The following is a 19,860-nucleotide window of genomic DNA, read 5'->3' as shown; positions in this document are numbered from 1 at the left end:
AGGGAATGGGAACTTGAGAGCCCAACTAAGTTAGATAATAGTTAATCTTTAAAATATACAGGCTGACCAAACCCAGTGTTAGGATACTCTCATCAGCTTTCAGGAACTAAAATCAACTGAACTGAACACAGAGTAGATGGAATTCTCTCCTGCAGATAAGAAAATGAGAACCTGAGGGCCAAAGTAGGGAAGAAACTTGCCTTGAGTCCACCCATCAACCAACTCAGTGACACTAAGGTGAGAAGCCAAGGTTTCTGCTCCCCCACCCCTTCCAACTCCAGGAGACTGGATGTAGGACCAGGGCAAAAGGCTTTCAAACGATCTGGGTCCTGAAAAGAAACTACCAGGGTTAAGGTAAAAACCCACAGTGACTGAAAGTTTAAGTCTTCACAGTAGAGACAGGGTACCGGCTCTTACCTGCCAGGAGAGTGAACTGCTGTATGACAGCTGGATTCAGGAGGCCAGGATTTCTTTCCCAGGCCAACATAGGCCCAGCCCCAGCTCAGCCCTGCCCCGGAAGGACCAGCGTTTAAAAGGCCTACCTGGGGCCCCGACTGGGACCGCACCCGGGTGAGGCTGACTTCACCAGGGAACCGTCCTACTGGCAGTCTCCCAGCCAGTGCTGGCCAAGCTGGGAGGCCGGCGCCTGTCTGTAGCCTGGCGCCTCTCCTTGCAGGCCCCACCCAGCGCCTGCCCCAGCCAGGCTTCCAAAATGAGGGTGGGAGTGGGTAGGAAAGAGGCCTGCTCCCCTCCAAGTGAGGCCAGCTGGGCCTGGGTCCTTCATAGTCCCCCAGCATGGGCTGGGTCTGAAGCAGCTGCTTCCTGCTTTGCTTTTTTTCCTTTCACTTTGGTTTTTAACCCCAAAGTGAAACTAAAGAACTGACATGTGGGGAAAGGAAAAGTAGAGAGAGCTAAGGACTAGGGGAGTGGAACACCCAGCTTCAAATCCCAGTAAGACTGCTAGCCCACTGAGAAACTTGGTATGGGGCCCTCACCTTCTTCAGGCCTGTGTTCCCCAATAAAATGGGAGGGAGGAACTAGGCTGGTGATTTTTTTTTTTTTTTTTTGTAGAGACAGAGTCTCACTGTACCACCCTCAGATAGAGTGCCGTGGCGTCACACGGCTCACAGCAACCTCTAACTCTTGGGCTTCCGCGATTCTCTTGCCTCAGCCTCCCGAGCAGCTGGGACTACAGGCGCCCGCCACAACGCCCGGCTATTTTTTGTTGCAGTTTGGCCGGGGCTGGGTTTGAACCCGCCACCCTCGGCATATGGGGCCGGCGCCCTACTCACTGAGCCACAGGCGCCGCCCTAGGCTGGTGATTTTAAACTAGAAAAAAATGGCTCGGTGCTGTGGCTCAAGCAGCTAAGGCGCCAGCCACATACACTTGAGCTGGCAGGTTCAAATCCAGCCTGGGCCTGCCAAACAACAATGATGGCTGCAACCAAAAATTAGCCGGATGTTGTGGCAGGCGCCTATAGTCCCAGCTACTTGGGAGGCAGAGGCAGGAGAATCGCTTGAGCCCAGGAGCTGGAGGTTGCTGTAAGCTGTGATGTCACAGCACTCTACCTAGGGCGACAGCTTGAAGCTCTGTCTCCAAAATAAATAAACTAGGAAAAAAATGATAGAACTTCCCCTTCCTCACCCCTGCCACCACTGGGGGCTGAAAAGAAGCTATAGAAATGACCCATGGTGAGCCCAAAGGACCATCCTGTTGGCTTAGGAGAGGAGGCAAAACTCTGCACCAGCAAGACACCCTCCTGATCTCCCCAACTACCTCTCCCCTGCCTGTCAGCTGAGCTCCTTTATCCTACATCCTGGAGGTCTCAGCAAGCTGGGGCACAGCAAATTCAGGAAGGTCCTAAGCATGATCTTGACCCTGCCTTGGTACAGTAAGAACAAGACACTCACCAACAGCTGCCCTAAAATTCCTAGCCTAAGGGCTGACCAGGCCATCTGCAAGACTGACATAGCCCACTGAAGTCTGGTCCCAACTTCAGAGTCTCTGTGGCCCCTGCGAGCTCATGCTAAGGCCATTGTGATATGTTTACAGTATCTTCTCACTGGCTGGTTTATCAAATCTTCCCCGTAGCCTGTGAAAGGCAGGAATGAGACTACCGACTATTCAAATGAGGACAACTGAGGCTCAAGGAAGGGCAGGGACATAGTGGCCAAGCCGGCACTGGGATTCAGGAGCTCAGTAAATATTTGAATGTTGCCAGGCAGGTGCAGCACACACCAGAGAAGCTCATGACAGAGGACTTCAACTGGGAGGGGAAATGCCTCTCCCTGGAGCCCAAGTCACAAACAGGTCCCAAGCTACCTGTAACAAAGTCCCCTCCCGGATCTTGGCTCTGCTCCTGCTATCCCTCTAGCTCCATTCTTCCCTCCATTTCTCACTTCCTCCCATCTGCACCATACTTTGAAGAGACACCTTGGCTGAAGACTGCTAAGTAGCACAGGCCAACCCCTTCTCCTTTGTGGGCTCTGCCCCATCTGTAAAACTGTGATTAAAATAGTGGTTTCTAAACCAAGAAAATGAATTTGAATCTGGGGGTGGGGGTGGGGGCGGGGCACTTTAGAAAATATACATATTTTCAGAATGGAAGCAAAGGCAATTTAAAAATATCTGACAAAATTTTAAGTACATGGTCTCCTGGAGACAGCAATCGCACTTGCAGGGTGGCGTCTACGGTTCCACACTCACACAGATGAGGGAAGGGTGTTTACAGCACCAGTACTGGGAACAACCTAAACGTCCTTGGGTAGAGGACAGCTGCTGGGGTCTGCCCTGCTGATGGAAAGCCACAGGCTCATGAAAAAAAGAGGCCATAAACCTGTGTGTGCCCACAGAGACTAATCTACAGCACAGACATGCATGAAAAAGGTAAGGTATAGAAAAGTAGGTAGGGAATACTTTTTAGGGAATAAAAAGGGGTGTTACTGATAAGAGCTGCCCACATATGCAGGGTATTTCTGGAAATACACTGCAAGACTGGTCACAGTGGTTATTAGGTGTCTGGTGGGGGGGGAGAGAGACTAATTTTTCTTTTTATACAAAGTTTGACATTTTAAACCACATACACATATTGATTTAAAAAAAATTCTTCACAATAAAGTAACTCCAGTAAAACACACCTATAGGTGCCTTCCCCTAGGCCTCAGGCACTGGACTCCTGGGGTCAGGGGCAGGGCCCAGGTACCAAGATTTTGAAAAGAATCCTCAGGGGCAGCTGGTCTAGCCTTGCAGAACAGGCAGTTCACCTTGGAGAGGCTGCGGCAATCTGGACACTGTAGGACTCTGGGGTGTGGAGGGGAGTGTCAGGGAAGATTCTGAGCAAAAACCTGGCCTTGAGTCATAAGCAGGATTTGAAAGCATCTTTGACTGTTGAATATGATAGCTGGGATGATAGAGTTCCTACCAGGACTGGGGAAATTATATCAAGCTGATAAGAGAAGGGAAGGACTATCTCTAAATATGAGATCCTGGCAAGTCTCTGCCCTCCTGGGTTTGGTTCCTACTCATGGGAAATGAGGGGGCTGGGCCTGAGGCCCTTACTGACCTGCTCTCGTAGGCCCTACCTTTATTTCATCTCATTTAATATTAAAGGAGGTAGGGAGGGTCCCCAGCTCAGCACATGGCCATGGGGCTCCGCACCTGTGCAGACTGTAATCAAATATTTGGAGGCTGCAGAAAATTCAGGCCAGGATCTTAGGCAGAGCAGCCCTTGGCGACAACCCCCCAGGGAGAGGGAACAGATGGTCTTCTGCTGAGATGCCCTTCCTAACCTTGTTAATAAAGTCATTACTGAAGATCTCCTTTGTCACTTTTGAAATTCAGTTCACAAATATTTGCACCTTGGCTTGCCTTATACCCTGATGTTACAGGCTGTATCAGTCTAAGCCATAGACCCAAACTACAGGGGTTTGCAGTGGAAAGAGCCCAGGGCAGAGGTCAGGAGTCCTGGCTAGACGTTGGTGATGCTGTGGACTCTAGGAGGTCAGAAGCTAAGTTCCTAAGGCTGCTCTGCCTGCCAGTGTATTCTCAGAGCCAGCTCACAGGCTGGTACACAGCAGCACTTCATGAATATTTGTGGGATAAATGAGCAGCTCAGCCAGAGTGGCCTTGGTCAAGTTACTTTCTGTCAATGAGCCTTGGTTTCTTCTTCTAGAAAACAAAGATGATAAGAATAGTAAGTAATATCTTCCAGGTTGTATAAAGATCTACTGAGATAATGTGCATAAAAGTGCTTTGCAAATCAAAACAGGCTAAACGAATATTAAAGATTCAGAACCCAATGTGCTGAAAACAAAACAAAAAGAATGAATATATGTGAGAATAAGCAAATTTATAAGAAAGCACCTGTGATTCCCTTGATCAAACCGGTGATCAAGGGAATTTCTACAATTGAAAGGGACAGCACAGGTCACTCTAGTTTACCGTTTCAATGTCCAAATTATATTTCTCAGGCTGTCTCTGCTTCAAAAGAGCACAAAACCCCTCTTTAAAACCTTTGTCCAGATTTTGGTATGAAAAGCATGGTTACAGTTATAGCACTCTGCATACAGCTGGGCTTGGCTGGACCAAAGCAGACCGGCAAATGGATACTGGGGTGTTACTGGAGGTAAGGGGGAGGGGGAAGAGAGGGGGACATGGGCTGCAAACACAGGAGCAGAGCACCACTGGCTGGGAGACCTTGGCAGAGCCAAAGCCATACACACATAGCCACTCTTTTAATTTCCAGTCCCTTCCCTCCTCCTTCTCTCAGTGGGTATTGCTGGTTGCTGCCTGAGAAAGGGGTCCTGTGCTCTATTATCTGGCTTTCCTGTGCTAAGCACCTTAGGACAAAAAAACAAGTCCCTTCTTGCTATTGTGGGTGACTGATTCCACTGGCTGGGCTAGGGAACACCTTCCCTGGTGGGGGCTGGCTAAGAATCTGAAAGGGCCTAGGGACATACGTATGGTGCAGCTCTGGAGACTTCTCATAGCTATGTGTAAAACTGCTGGTGTGAAGGTCCTTGGTTCCTTTGACTCTTCCACCTGGAAGAAGCTCTAAACTGGCATCCTGACTGTCAGGATTTTCAGAAAACAGGATTTGTGAGCTTTAAGGATGTATTTGTGTGCCCCTAAGGGAAGGGACAAGAAAGCATCTCAGTTCTCTGGGTCCCTAACAGCAGTTCCCTTTCCAAGAAGCTGATCTGGACTGTGAGAAGAGCCAGGGTTTGAAGAAAGTCAGCCTTGGGTCTGAGTCACATTTTCCCTATCGGTAAAACGGGGATGGTAAGTTCACCTGCCTCTGACTTCTTGCATGGATTTAATAAGAACGCATGTGGAGGCCCTGGCTGGGAGCCTCGCTGACAGCAGGTGTATAAGGAACGTGCTCATACTGCTATTTCCTGCCCTAAACCAGCCACACTCAACATCTTTCCTTCTGGCCCATCCGGGCCCCAGCTGGGCTCTCCTAAAGGAGCATGTCCTCTGCTAACCCAACTGGCTCTTCTCACTCCCATGGGTCCCACCCAAACCCCGCCCTGTTGTCTCATCTGGACGCTTGCAAAGTCTCCTTCCTACTGTCATTTTTATTCATTCCAATTTGCCCAGCCTGATTCATCTTCTTGAAAAAGTCCCCCAGTTGTGCTATCCCTGCTCTAAAACTTTCCATGGCTCCTCAGTGCCTCTGCCCTTTAGCTGATGTTCAATGCTGCCTACAACCTCCTGCCCCTACCAGATTTTCTTGCCAGAGCACAAAGCATTAGCAGCATGAGCCAAAGTAGCATGCTCACTGTTCCACTAAATGCACTCATCTTCCAGCACTCCCACCTCTACTTTTGAACAGACCATTCCCCAAACATTAGCCCCACCCTCTGCCACTGCAAATCCAGCTCTCCTCAAAGGGCTCTTGTTTCCTCTGGCTCATGCTCACTTCTTCCTTCTCAGACAATGCTTTTCCTCAGCAGACACTTAATTACAGATTGTCACATAGTCTCTCATAATTGTAGGCCTTGTCTCCCTCTTCAGACCATAAATTCCCGGGGGCAGAGGCCTTGACTGTCTGCTCTTCCCCATCCTCTCTGAGCCTAGCCTGGGCCGGGGAGGGCAGGCCCCAGTAAGAAAGTATTTTCCAAGGCCAATTCGGCTCCAGGCTGAGTCTAATTCTGACCACATGGAACCACTTTTCTTACTCTTGACCTGTGAGGAAACTGCTCACTGCCAAATGAGACCTCAGTGTCCCACTTCTCCAGCTGGCAGTCCAGGTCCCCCAATGCTCACAAATGAGAAAGCCCTGGGTAGGGAGGCAGGGCTCTAGCACCACCCTGGCATGCTCTTGTTCTGTGACCCCTCCCCTTCCTTGGGTCTGCTTTTGTACTGTGAAATGGGAAACAATCATCTTTTTAGCTTTAGAATTTGGGTTTTGTCTTCAAGGTAGTCTTGGTTTCTAAGAATGGATGGGTGAGGAACACAGCTGATTCCGACATAGGCTGAGTAAGGAAAGGAGCCAGTCAGGACGGGGAAATCTGGAACCTGAGAGGTATTCACACTACACAGCTCATCAACCTCATTAAAATCCTGTTGATAAATGATTTCACTTCTGCTCAGCTGTTCAATTCCTCACCCTGGCTAGGTCTGATCTGATGGCGAATGCTCCCAGGGCTAAGTAGTGGAGAGGGTGACTTGCTTCTGAAAACAACCAATCATACCCCAAACAGAGCTGACATGGAGATGACGGCCATTTCTTGAGGTGCCTTTACTACAGGAGTTCTTATCCTCACAGTGAGGTAGGTATTTCCATCCTAATCTGACAGGAAAGAAAACTGAGGAACAGAAAGTTGATCAAATCCACACAATAAGGACAAGCCAGGATGTCACACAAACCTGGACTATTTGGCTTTTTCCAGAATTAAGGGGCTAGACTCTCAGCATCAGAATTCTCTATAGCAGTGGTTCTCAACCTTCCTAATGCCTCGACAGCTTCTGTGGGTCGCGACCCACAGGTTGAGAACTGCTGCTCTAGAGGGCTGGTTTAAAATGTTGATTCCTGACCCCAGACTTGCCAAAAAGAGAATCTACGGGGATGGAGTGAAAGTTTTGGGGATAGAAACCTCAAACTTCATAAAGGCAAGTGACCTGAATTTTATACATGAAGGAACTGAGGCACAGAAAAGTGAAGTGACCTTCCAGGGTCATACTTTAAGCAAGTGTATGGACCTAGTATTAAACTCCCACTTATACTCTGGAGCCAGCAATGAGAAACTTCAGGGGGTAGGTGGCATTTGACAGTGTGGGCCTCAAAGGGAAGAGAGAACACTGTATGGAAAAGGTACAGCACAAATAAAGGCCTGAAGCAAGGAAAGCTCAGGCAACAACTTCTCAATGTGGCTGGGGGGGGATTTGAGGAGTGAAGAAATACACAGAGAGCCACTTCTGCAGCCTTCCCCCAAGTGCTCAAGGAGAAACATTCCCGAGCCCATCTGAGCTTCCAGGGGGCAAGTCTGCCATGTGTGGCATCTACAACCAGGGGATCTCCAGCAGTGTCCTTCTGGATGTGTCTGGCTGCTGCTCAGGATGAGAAAGCCAGGGGAGGTGGTGACTCAGTCCCCATCCAGCCTCCTTTCAATCTGAGATGAGCTCAGTGACTGGGAAAATGTCAAGCAAATCCTGCCTGCAGAACAGATGCCAGACCCAGAGAAGGAGGCCTGAGGGGTAGGCGGCCTCAAGGGGCGAGACTACCAGGCAGAAGCAATAAACTTGGGGGAAACCTGTGGGCTATGAAGAAGAAAAGTCAAGAGGCCTGGCTCCAAGCCTGCCTGACACAGTGGTGCTGTGGGGCCCTGAGCAAGCCCCTGTCCTTTTCTGGGCCCCTTATTCTTCATTTACCTGTGAAAAGGGAGAACTCTACTGGTTTCTGACTTCCTCCTAGTACTGTTGTGAGGAACAATGGTCAGGAAAGAGCTTGGCAGATTACACAATGCCTCACACAGCTTGTGAGAGGTTTAGAGAAGCACTGGTATTTATTACTATAATATAGAGGTGCTTTCCTTGTTACCTGAACCCAACCACAAAGGTAGAGGGAGATGCTGGGCCTCTGTCTCATTCCCACAACGAGAAAAGTGACCCAGATATTTTTAGGAGGGGAAAATTCACATTTATTAAGGCTTACTGTGTACAAGTTTTTAAAATATACATATATATAATCTCATTTAATCCTCACTACAATCTTGCAGGGTAAATCTTGAGTCCAGATGAGGAAACTGAAGCTCAAAGAAAGTAGCTTGCCAACAATTACACAGGCTGTGAATGATGGAGATTGACTAAAACCAGGTGTTTGTGACTCTAAAGTCACATGATGTCTACTCTCTGGAACAGTCTATATAACTTGCAGACCATGCCCAGTACACAGACTTAGCTCAAATGCCACCCCTCCTCTGATCTCTGCTTAGGCAGCGCATCTCTTCCATGAAACCCCATGGCATGTCATCAGCACACATCTGGCAGTATTCAGCACGTTATCCCTCTTACTCTATGATCGGGCACACTTTTAAAATGTAAATGATCCCCAAGTACAAATAGGTGGCCTTTGAGTTATCTTAGTAACCTCAAATATCAGAGCTGGAAGGATCTAAGAGACCATGACATCCAACTTTCTCATTTTTCAGAAGGAAAAATAAAGACTCAGGGAGAGAAAGACACCTGTCCAAAGCATCTTAGCTTCAGAGCCAAGTACAGAACTTTGGCGGTCTGCCTTACAGAATTTCTTTAGGGATTCCATGATTTCAGAATCAATCGTAGGACAAGGATTGTTATTCCCATTCTACAGATTAGGAAGCTGAAAATGGGTGAGATGTGGGAGCCAGAACCCCAAACCCCTCACTTCTAGGTTGGGAACAAGTCCCTTCTCCTCTCCGCTGCACGTAGTTCACGTGAGCAGAGGGCACACAGTAAAAGGTCAAAGGATGTTAGAGACTGTCATTATACACCAGGGGCAGGTGATGCCAATATGACAGTGACTTCTTCAGAGGGAGTACCTTGGAAAAGGACCCAGGACTCCTGGCTTGACCCCTCTACATGTCCCTGGATCTTCCAGGCCTCGTCTCCTCATTTAGAAGGGGGCTGCAACAGTTGATCTCATTCCCTGCTCTGAATCTAGGACATCTGGGCCCCTTGACAGCAGACCCTAGCTCTCTGTAAGGCTCTTTCAGCTGGAGCCTTCGTTCTCCAACTCTACAGGGGAAGCAGGAAAAGCAGCAAGGGCTCACAACTACAAATGGACTGACTTTATTCCCAAGTGCCACTGTCCAAGCAGGGCCCACCCTTAAACAACAATGTGATGAAACACGGAAAATCCAACTGTCCCCCAGCACAGACATCCTGTTGGGCACACCCACTTATCTTTACAAACTGACAGACAAAAGCACAATCAGGAATAGGGTATAAGCAAGGGACGGCTTTCTCCCTACTCTATTGGAAGGGCAGGTGTATTTTATTTCCAAATAACAAGGTGGTAATGGAGTGGAGGATAAAGAACCCCAGGGACTGTGGAGTCCTGGGCCTGGATCCCTGTCCCAGCTCTAGCAGGAACTGCATACCCTTGGGCAAGCTACTCTCCCTCTCTGGCACTCAGTTTAAAGACAGGCTGACAGTTCACAAAGCATATCTACAGATGTTCCATTTGATCTTCATGACAAAATTGTGAAGCCAGCACAGCTACTCCCTTTTTTACAGTTGGAGAAACTGAGGATTGGAAAGGCCAAGGGTCTCATTCAAGGTTACACACCTTGAAACTGGTAGAACCAAAGTTTCAGAGGTGTTAGACAGCCAAACCCAATACTCAATGGTGGTCAGATTAAGAACAATTCCTCCCCTTGCTCATCCTGAATCAAGTCTCAGCAAGACCAAGGTAGACCCTTGTATACCTGCCCACTCTGGTAGCCTGCAAAGTTCTGGTCACAAACCCCACAGACCAGCTGTCTAGGAGGCCGCACCCCCCCTGCAAATTTTCATTACTCAAGCCAGCAAGAACGCAGCCCCCACCCCCAGTTAGGTCTAAATAAATGTCCAAGTGACATCACATCCTGCCAGCTCCAAAATAGCCCTGGCCTGCCCACAAGCAATCACAAAGTGCCAGGCCATGCAGGGCCAAGTAGGCAGGGATGCCCAGCCTATGGCACCCTCCATACACTCAAGCAACTAAAGCAGAAGCCTCAGAGCAGGAAGGCCCCTCTATCCCACCTCTGCCAGAGAGCCTGGCCCCACCCTCCATGCCCCCCTTTGTAAGAGGCTCCAGAGCCTTCTTGCCCCAGTGCCAGCCCCTGCCCCAGCGCCAACCCACGGAGCCTTGGCCGCGGCCAGCCTGCGGGCGACTCCAGCCTGATCCCAACACCCCACCACTCACATTGCTTCAAGAGCTCCAGACACAAAGCCATGAGGGCCAGATGGGGGTCAGAGACCCAGAGACCCGGCAGAGACAGAAAAAGGGACAGGGAGACAGGGGAGCAGAGAGAAGGGAAGACAAGGGCCGGGGTAGAAAAGCAAGGGGGGCCGAGAGCCCTGTGCAAAGAAGCAGGCACAGAGGGGGGCCTTCAAGAGACAACAGAGTGGTGACACCACTCAGATGTGGGGACACAGAGAGACAAGGAGAGCAAAGCAGGGGACCCCGTGACAAAGTGAGGATGCTCGCAGACCTGAGAGGAAACAAGGAGAGACAGAGACAAGGGACAAACCAAGGGAAAGCAGGGTAGTGCTCCTGAAGTCAGGGAGCAAGGAGAGAGACCCCGGGATCTATAAGGTTCTAGGAATGGGGGACATCCACATGAGGGAAAAGCCTGAGGGAATGGGGGCTCAGAGGAGACCAGACCCAAGGGATGTGGGGACACAGAAGGGAGGACCCACAAAGGATGTGGGAGCAGCTCAGGAGGAGCCCTGGGAAGAGTGGCGGGTGTTCTGAAGGAGAGACCCCAAAAGATCGGGGGGCACTCTGAGGGGAGTCCCGAAGAACGGGGCGCCCAGAAAGGGAGGCTCCAAGGAACGAGAGGAGCGCCTTGAGGGGGGACCCGAGATCCGGGAGCGAGGGAGGGGCTGTGGGGGAGCGCGAGGGCAGAGACAAAGAGACAGCAAGCCAGGGAGAGACAAAGCGGGCGGAGCGGGGACACGGACCAGAGGACTGGCGGCTGGACAGAAGGACGGAAGCGCGGGCGGGCAGGTGGATGGATGGACAGACCGGGAGGAGGGCGGGGGCAGGGTAGGGCAGGGCTGGGCTGGGCTGGGCGGGGGCGGCGCCCGTCTCCTCGCGGGGCCGCGGCTGCTCCGGGTGGCGCTGGGCGGGCCCCGGGCGTCCGGGCTGAGGAGGCGGCGACGACGACGTGGACCGGACAGACGGACGGAGTGACGGACGGACTGGCAGCAGCTGCGGCCAGCGGCGGGCACTCACCCTCCTCCCTCACGCGGCCCGGCCCGAGGCTCCGGTTTTGTACGCCCGAGGGGCGGAGCCTCCGGGTTAAAGCCCCGCTCCTGCCCCGCCCTGCCCCGCCCCCCGCGTCAGCCGCGCGCGCGTCGCCCTGGACTCCCGAGCCGAGCGGGCGCGCGCAGCCAGCTCGGCACGTGGTCCGGTGCGCGCAGCCGGGCCGGTGCGCAGGCGCGCAGGCTGCTCAGTTCGGCCCACGCCCAGACCGACCGACCCAGGGAGGGAGCGCGCGCCCACGTCGGCACGCGCATGCCCGAGCGCGAGGGGCTCCGCCCCTCGAACCGCCGCGCCAAACCAGTTCCAGCTGGAACGCGACGCATGCTCCGTGGGGGAGGCGGACTGGGGCGGGAGTTCGCACCAGTTCACCCCGGCGACACCTCCCTGTAATGGGGAAACTGAGGCTCAGAGGAAGCAGCCTGAAGTGTCCTGTTTACCCCTGCATGGTCCTATTGGTCCTGTGGTCCCATGGGCTCTACTCCATCTTGCCTTTGCTGTGCCCATCAGGAGTCCTAGAGATTGTGTTCCAACCCTGACTCAGACTCTCGAGGCCTGTGTGACCTTGGACTAGATGTTCATTCAGCCTCCCTGAGCCTTCATTTCCTCCTTGGAAAAAAACAAGTACACCTACAGTGTTTGGGAGGACAGAGTGCCTAGCCCTAGCAGGGTTGGCAGTAGGTGTGCCTTCACACCACCCCTCCTGGTTCCCTGCTTCTCCCTTCCAAGTCCCCTCTCCTCACTCAATCCTGGTCCTGTCACCTCCTTGCGAACCACCCCTCTCCAAGTCACACCCACAGATCTGCCATCCACAGACCCAACTCCTGGGTTACTTCCCTTCTCTCTGCATCTGTTTTCCCAAAAATAAAATGGAGAATAGAATCTTTGGGGTGGCGCCTGTGGCTCAGTGAATAGGGTGCCGGCCCCATATGCCGAGGGTGGTGGGTTCAAACCCAGCCCTGGCCAAACTGCAACAAAAAAATAGCCGGGTGTTGTGGTGGGCCCCTGTAGTCCCAGCTGCTCGGGAGGCTGAGGCAAGAGAATCGCGTAAACCCAAGAGTTGCAGGTTGCTGTGAGCTGTGTGACGTCATGGCACTCTACCCGAGGGCGGTACAGTGAGACTCTGTCTCTACAAAAAAAAAAAAAAAAAAGAATCTTTGATATTCCATAGGATAACATTGTTGCGAAGACTGAAGGAGATGATAACAGTGTTTCCAATACGACTGTCATGGTTTTTACATTAAGGTATAAAAAAATCATCTGAGGGTTATTGAGTCGCTGTGATGTCAGGCATTGTGCTAAGTGAGCACTGTGAAAGTCGTAGTTGATTTACTTCATCCTACATTCAGTCACTATGCTACACCTGTACTGTGTGCTTAATGTCTAAATTGATTTACTTAGGAAAAAAGCATGGTACATTCATCATGGGCCCTGACAACGCAAGGCAGCACAGGATGAGATCTCATTATTCCACCTCCACTGTCCTAAATTCAGTAATACTTTCCCTTTGTGACCTTGGACAAATCCCTTTCCTTCTCTGAGACTCACCAGCTCTGTTTCCTGGACCAAGGAAGGAGTTCTCAAACTGTGAACCGTGGTTGACATTCTCAATTGAGGTTAGTGGGGGCACTGATTGAAAAGCAGATTCCTGGCCAAAATTCAGGGGGAGCTCAATTAGAGTTTATATTTTACCAATTTTGAGACCCTTAGGCTAGGGGTCCCTTCTGATGGTGATGTTTTAGGATCCCAGAAGATATTTATGGAGTACCTACTATGGACTACTTACCCTACCCCAAGGGCCCCCAATGTGACTGGATCCCTGCAAAGCTGAGTTGGCTGGAGCTCTGGTAAGGATGGGGAATAGGCAGGACTCAGTCTGCCCCAGGGCCCCAGCCTAGCCCCCAAGGCTTCCCCTCCTGGGGGTGTAGAAGCTCCTCTTTCTCAACTTTCCAGATAGTCACCTGTCCCAGGCGGTCAGAACAGGGTAATGTGTGTGTATAGGGTCATGAGGACTCTACCCACTTGGTGTGGCTGCATAACAATTCCTTCTCCTGGGCGGCGCCTGTGGCTCAGTCGGTAAGGCGCCGGCCCCATATACCGAGGGTGGCGGGTTCAAACCCGGCCCCGGCCAAATTGCAACCAAAAAATAGCCGGGCGTTGTGGCGGGCGCCTGTAGTCCCAGCTACTTGGGAGGCTGAGGCAAGAGAATCGCTTAAGCCCAGGAATTGGAGGTTGCTGTGAGCTGTGTGAGGCCACGGCACTCTACCAAGGGCCATAAAGTGAGACTCTGTCTCTACAAAAAAAAAAAACACAAAAAACCAATTCTTTCTCATCACTCCTTTAGTTGTTCTCCTTTCCTCACACCCTAATCGAATACACTGAGGGCTCCTGTTGACTCCACTTTCAGAACACCCAGCTCTGGCCAGTTGTCACAACTGCTGTGCCCCACATTAGCCACCATCACCAACCTGGCATAACTGCATCCCTGCCTCTTGCCTCCCAAACAAGGCTCCATGAAGCAGTCGAGTGTTTCTTTTACAATCACTTCTCTGTTCTAATGCCCAAGTGGTTCCCCCTCTCACTCAGACCAAAAGACAAAGTCCATCCCATGGCCTGTGGCCAGGCCCAACCCTCTCTTCCCTGTCTTCTCTCTGCCTCCTGAGCACACCAGGCACCTCCTGCACAGGGCCTTTGTACTATTCCCCTACCAGGAGCATCCTCCCCGCCCCTCACTGCTCTTCCAGCATTCCTGCATGTCCTTCAAGTCTTCACCCAAAATCTTTCTCAATGAGTTCTGCCGTTTATACCTCAACCCCCCTCTTCTGAGCACTCTACGCCCCCCAGTACCCCTTGCTTTGTGCCAATTCCCAATAAACCACACACTTATTTATGTTTCTTGTTTCATTTACCCCTTCCCCTCTCTCTTTTTTTCTACCCTGGGTAGAGTGCAGTGCATCACAGCTCACAGCAACCTCAAACTCTTGGGCTTAAGCGATTCTTTTGTCTCAGCCTCCCAAATAACTGGGATTACAGGCACTCGCCACAGTGCCCAGCTATTTTTTGGTTGTAGTTGTCATTGTTGGCCTGGGCTGGATTCAAACCTGCCAGAACCAGTGTACGTGGCTGGTGCCCTAACCTCTGAGCTACAGGCGCCGAGCCCCCTTCCTCTGTCAATAGACTATATTGTCCTTGAAGGCCAGGGTTTCCATTTAGTTCACTCTTGTATCCCTGGTGCTTACAGTACAGCCTGGCCCATAGTAAATGTTCAATAAACATGTATTGACAAAAGATGCTTGATTGAAAGGCTCACGTCCTTAACCACCATGCCATAGGGTCTCCAAGGTTCTATTTAAGCACATTAGTTTCTCTTTCTTTCTTTTTTTTGAGACAGAGCCTCAAGCTGTCACCCTGGGTAGAGTGCTGTAGCATCACAGCTCACAGCAACCTCCAACACCTGGGCTAGAGCGATTCTCCTGCCTCCACCTTCCAAGTAGCTGGGATTACAGGCACCTGCCACAATGCCCGGCTATTTTATTTATTTATTTATTTATTTATTTTTGGTTGCAACTGTCATTGTTGTTTGGCAGGCCCGTGCTGGATTCAAACCTGCCAGCTCAGGTGTATGTGGCTGGCGACTTAGCCGCTTGAGCCACAGGCGCAGAGCCTAGTTTCTCTTTCTTTGTGGTGACTTCTCTACCCCCTGAAGGCATAGGGAATCTTCCTGTCTTGTCCAAGAATCTCAGTTTTGGGGTTGGAGGCCTGTCTACCAGTCCTTCTGTTCGGGTTACTACTTCCCCCAGAAGGCTCAGTCTAAAAAACAGGATTAGAAGAGTGATGATCCACGCACTTAGCACACAAAAGGCACCGATTCACCAGAATGTCCTAGGGTGCAGGGTTGGCGGAGGGTTCTGCCAGTGTCCTGTGCAGAGAGGTGCCCACTTCTTCTTCTTTTTTTTTTTTTTTAGAGGCAGAGTCTCACTTTGTTGCCCTCGGTGGAGTATTGTGGCGTCATAGCTCACAGCAACCTCCAGCTCTTGGGCTTAGGCGATTATCTTGCCTCAGCCTCTGGAAGTAACAGGGACCAGAGGCACCCACCACAACACCAGGCTACTTTTTTGTTGCAGTTTGGATGGGGCAGGGTTCGAACCTGCCACCCTCGGTATATGGGGCCGGCACCCTACCCACTGAGCCACAGGCAACGCCCAATGCTTATTTCAGCAGAACATTTTGGCTCCTCATCACTCATTGTCAAAAGGCCTCCTGGATCCTCCCATCACTCCCTGATCCCATGACCCTTCCCTGGACCACTGTGCCAGCCTGTGTGTGGCCTCCCAGCCAGTGGTCCATCCTGCCTATGTTGCTAGTTGATTCTCCCTGAAACTCCTATAATATCCTATACCTCTTGGGCAGTGCCTGTGGCTCAGTGAGTAGGGCATCTATAAATGCAAATGCGTTTGTGCTGAGGTAACTGGGTTAAGTCAGGAATGGCAGATATGTGTAACTATCCTGGCCACAGCAGACATCACCAATCGATGGTGGCACACTTCTCTGCTTAACTAAATCCTAGTCCTGAGCATCAGGGATCAGAGATGACACATGAAGTCTATCTGCAATCTCTGGGCATGATAGTCTTTGAGGTTCCTCTTAGCCCTGGCTGTCGGGATTGGCTGGGCTGAGCTGACAGGAGGCTGCAGTAGAAAAAGCAGATTGGGGAGCTTGGGCGTGGGCTCAGGGGACGAGGTTGACTGGAAGGTTGACTGCGGGGATGAGGTTGACTGGAAGGTTGACTGCTTACTGGAATTTTGTCAGCCTCCCTTCCCATGTAGATGTGGGGAGTGAATCAGAGAAGAAAGTAGGAGAGTTCTGGGGGATGGAAGAGAGAGGACAGAGAAGGGAGGGCGGAACAACTGGTAATTAGATGGGCACAGATGGGAGGTGCCTAGGGGCCCCCAAGCCCAAGTCTCATCACCCAGATGGAGAATCTGAGGCCCAGGGAGGGCCAGATAAGCCCCTGCTCAGAGCGACACAATAGAGCTGAAACCAGAACTCAGGGACCCTGAGCAAGGAGGAAGTGTGTTTCCTAGGCCTGGAACCTATCCCAGCTCAGCCTGGAGCTTCAAGCACTGCCAGGGAGTGACCCCAAGTGCACATGTGTGTGCATGAGTGCGGGAACACACGCACAGGTGCAGAGAATGCAGCTGGCAGGAGTAGGGGTGCACCCTGCAGCTCACATCCCCATGCTTGCTGAGGCCCCTGAGTGATGTCACAGTCTCTCCTGTGATTCAGAGGCAGTGGGAGAGACATAGAAAGGGAGGTTGGGGAAGATGTGCACAGAAGGGGGGCAGAGATGGGGGGCAGGTCGGGGAGGGGAGGCTGGAAGAGAGGGAGGGAGACAGGCTGAGTAAGAGAAGCAAGGAGGCTTTGCTGTGTAGAGGTGTAGAGAGGGGAGAGACAGGATCAGGGCAGACTGAGGGGTCATGGCTCTTCGTTCTGGGTAGGTCCTCTGAGTGGGAGGGGCATGCAGAAACAGCCAAGCTGTTGCTCCCAGCTGGAGCTGCCCCCCGCCTGCCAGTCACCTGCCAGAGCTATTCCTGGAATGTGGAATCTGGGTGGGGTGGGGTGGGTAGTAGAAACACTGGCTGCTAGGAAGCTGGCCAGACCCGCAGGGGTGGGAGGGTGGGTGGTTAGCCACAATCTGCCCATGGCCACCCAAGAGGGTCTAGCTCCTGCCAAGTTCCCACTGTCTCAGTAACTGCCCCCACCCCTACCTACCCAACCTGCCTACACACGGCCTGAGTGCCCATGTGCCCATGTGAGAGGAACAAAGAGCTTTCACGTCCCTCAGCCCTGGGGGGGAGGCAGGTCTGGCTGCTCACTTCTGCTGGGGGGGGGGGGTGCGGGTGCCTTCTGAGGAGGGGTGACCCCTGCAGGGAGACAGTGGCTAAGTGAGAATGTGCCTATGTTGGGGAGGTGATGACCACAGGCTGACCACATATGATGGTACAACTTTTACACTGATTAAGGATGCCACATATAAGGGGGTCTGCCGTGTACAATATAGATATTATTATTATGACAAATTTCTGGCAGATAGAAATAAGGGATCTTATTCTAATAAAAACCGTGTATCTATAGAGATAGTTGTTTTGTGTCTATGTGTTTTTTACAAGATCTCACTTTGTTGCCTGGACTAGGATACATGTGGCATGATCATAGCTCACTACAACCTCTAACTCCTGGCCTTGTGCAGTCCTCCTGCCTCAGCCTCCTGAGGATTACAGGTGTAGCCACCATGCCCAGCCAGTGTTTGAAAATTTTTTTTTGCAGAAATGGGGTCTTGCTATCACCCAGGCTGGTCTCAAACTCCTGGCCTCAAGCCATCTTCCCACCTCAGCCTTCCAAAGTGCTAGGATTACAGGCATGAGCCTCTGTGCCCAGCTGATAGCTTTTCTTTTTCTTTCTTTCTTTTTTTTTTTTTTTGTAGAGACAGAGTCTTACTTTATTGTTTTTCGTAGAGTACCGTGGTGTCACACAGCTCACAGCAACCTCCAACTCCTGGACTTAGTTGATTCTCTTGCCTCAGCCTCCCGAGTAGCTGGGACTACAGGCGCCCTTCACAACCTCTGGCTATTTTTTTTTTTTTTTTTGTAGAGACAGAGTCTCACTGTACTGCCCTCGGGTAGAGTGCCGTGGCGTCACACGGCTCACAGCAACCTCTAACTCTTGGGCTTACGCGATTCTCTTGCCTCAGCCTCCCGAGCAGCTGGGACTACAGGCGCCCGCCACAACGCCCGGCTATTTTTTTTTTTGTTGCAGTTTGGCCGGGGCTGGGTTTGAACCCGCCACCCTCGGCATATGGGGCCGGTGCCCTACTCACTGAGCCACAGGCGCCGCCCACCTCTGGCTATTTTTTTTTTTTTTGTTGTTGCAGTTTGGCTGGGGCTGGGTTTGAATTCGCCACTCTTGGTATATGGGGCCGGCGCCCTACCCACTGAGCCACAGGCGCCACCCAGCTGATAGCTTTTCAACAGATGGCAGTTAAGTGTCTTAAGGAGGAGCACTTTTTCTTAACTCAGCACAAAAGCATCATATGGACCAGCTATAGCTCTGGCCACAGAATCAAAAATCTGGCGGCTTAGGCTTTCCCTGTGAGGTAGGTGAGTTTACTTACTGAGCATAAGGGGATCAAAGGGTGAAGGAAAGAGAAGCAAGTATGTGTGATCACCACGGAGACCTGGAGGGGGCGCTGGTTAGGAACTTGGGAGGGTGAATTTTTTGGCGGCCCTCATCTCCAAGAGGCATGATTTCCTCACATGTATGGAGGTAGCACAAGCCTCGAAGGAGACACACATGTATGTGAGTGTGTATGCAGGTGTGTGACCTTAGATACATGTGTATACATGTGAGAATATCAGTATGGTGTTTTTATATCTGTTTTCGTATTACATATAGGTCTAAGAGTACAAGACTTTATATATGTCTCTAAGTGGGTGCATGGGTGCACACATTTCTGGGTAAGTATGAGACATTGCTACATAATACTTTGATTATCTTGATTTGGGCTAAACCCCCAAACTGAGAATATCTGGAGCCCCCAGATCCGTACATGCAAAGCCAAATGCTGAATCATCCATACAAGATGTGCTGGGGTGCTGAATTATTGGCCTGAATTCCTAATTCTTCCCTGTATTCATGCCTTTTGCTAGGTAACCACAATTTCTCCCACAAAAAGGTGCAATGGGTTCAGCGCCTGTAGCTCAAGCGGCTAAGGAGCCAGCCACATACACCAGAGCTGGCTTGTTTGAATCCAGCCTGGGCCCGCCAAACAACAATGACAACTACAACCAAAAAATAGCTGGGCGTTGTGGCGGGTGCCTATAGTCCCAGCTACTTCGGAGGCTGAGGCAAGAGAATCACTTGAGCCCAGGAGTTGGAGGTTGCTGTGAGCTGTCATGCCACGGCACTCTACTCAGGGTGACAGCTTGAGGCTCTGTCTCAAAAAAAACAAGTGCAATGTATTTCACTGGATCTTGGATTTGAGTCATGTGAGAATGTGCCTGTGCCACCAACCAAATGTTAGCAGATGAACACAAAGAGAGATATGAAACATGCTTGTTGGTGAGATTAGCCCTCTTACATTTCTGCCATCACCATGGGAAGAACATGGCTAAGCTACTGATTCTGGGAACACCCTTGAATCCCAAGAAGAAGACGCAGGATGTATAAAGCAGAATGAGTTAATCTGTAAACCCACGAATGCAAACAAATGCTCATTGTTGTGTGCCACTGAAATCATGTCTTTCTTTGTTACACAGCATACTGTGATAATAGTTGACTGATACAGAAACTGGTACCAAGAGTGGAGTGCAATACCAATAAAAACTGAAAAAATGTGACATTGGTTCTG

At 51.1% G+C, this 19,860-nt stretch overlaps 1 protein-coding gene across 7 annotated transcripts in view; it reads right to left on the bottom strand.

Moving 5' to 3' along the window:
* Positions 1-19,860, bottom strand: part of DLGAP4 (DLG associated protein 4) — a 199,249-nt gene that overhangs the window by 54,450 nt on the left and 124,939 nt on the right. The window contains exon 1 of one of the 7 annotated variants that reach the window (XM_053573559.1): positions 10,392-11,420. The exons of 4 other annotated variants lie outside the window; for them this stretch is intronic. In XM_053573559.1, the coding sequence (XP_053429534.1) occupies positions 10,392-10,422 (31 nt within the window). In that variant the 5' untranslated portion in view covers positions 10,423-11,420. Of the gene's footprint in view, positions 1-417; positions 790-10,391; positions 11,421-19,860 lie in introns of those variants that run through there. 2 more of the 7 variants (XM_053573560.1, XM_053573558.1) reach the window with 2 other exon arrangements.

The sequence above is a fragment of the Nycticebus coucang genome, chromosome 21 (assembly GCF_027406575.1).
Source record: "Nycticebus coucang isolate mNycCou1 chromosome 21, mNycCou1.pri, whole genome shotgun sequence".
NCBI lineage: Eukaryota > Metazoa > Chordata > Mammalia > Primates > Lorisidae > Nycticebus > Nycticebus coucang.
Note: the sequence above shows the minus strand (reverse complement) of the source record. Positions and strands in the feature narration are given on the sequence as shown.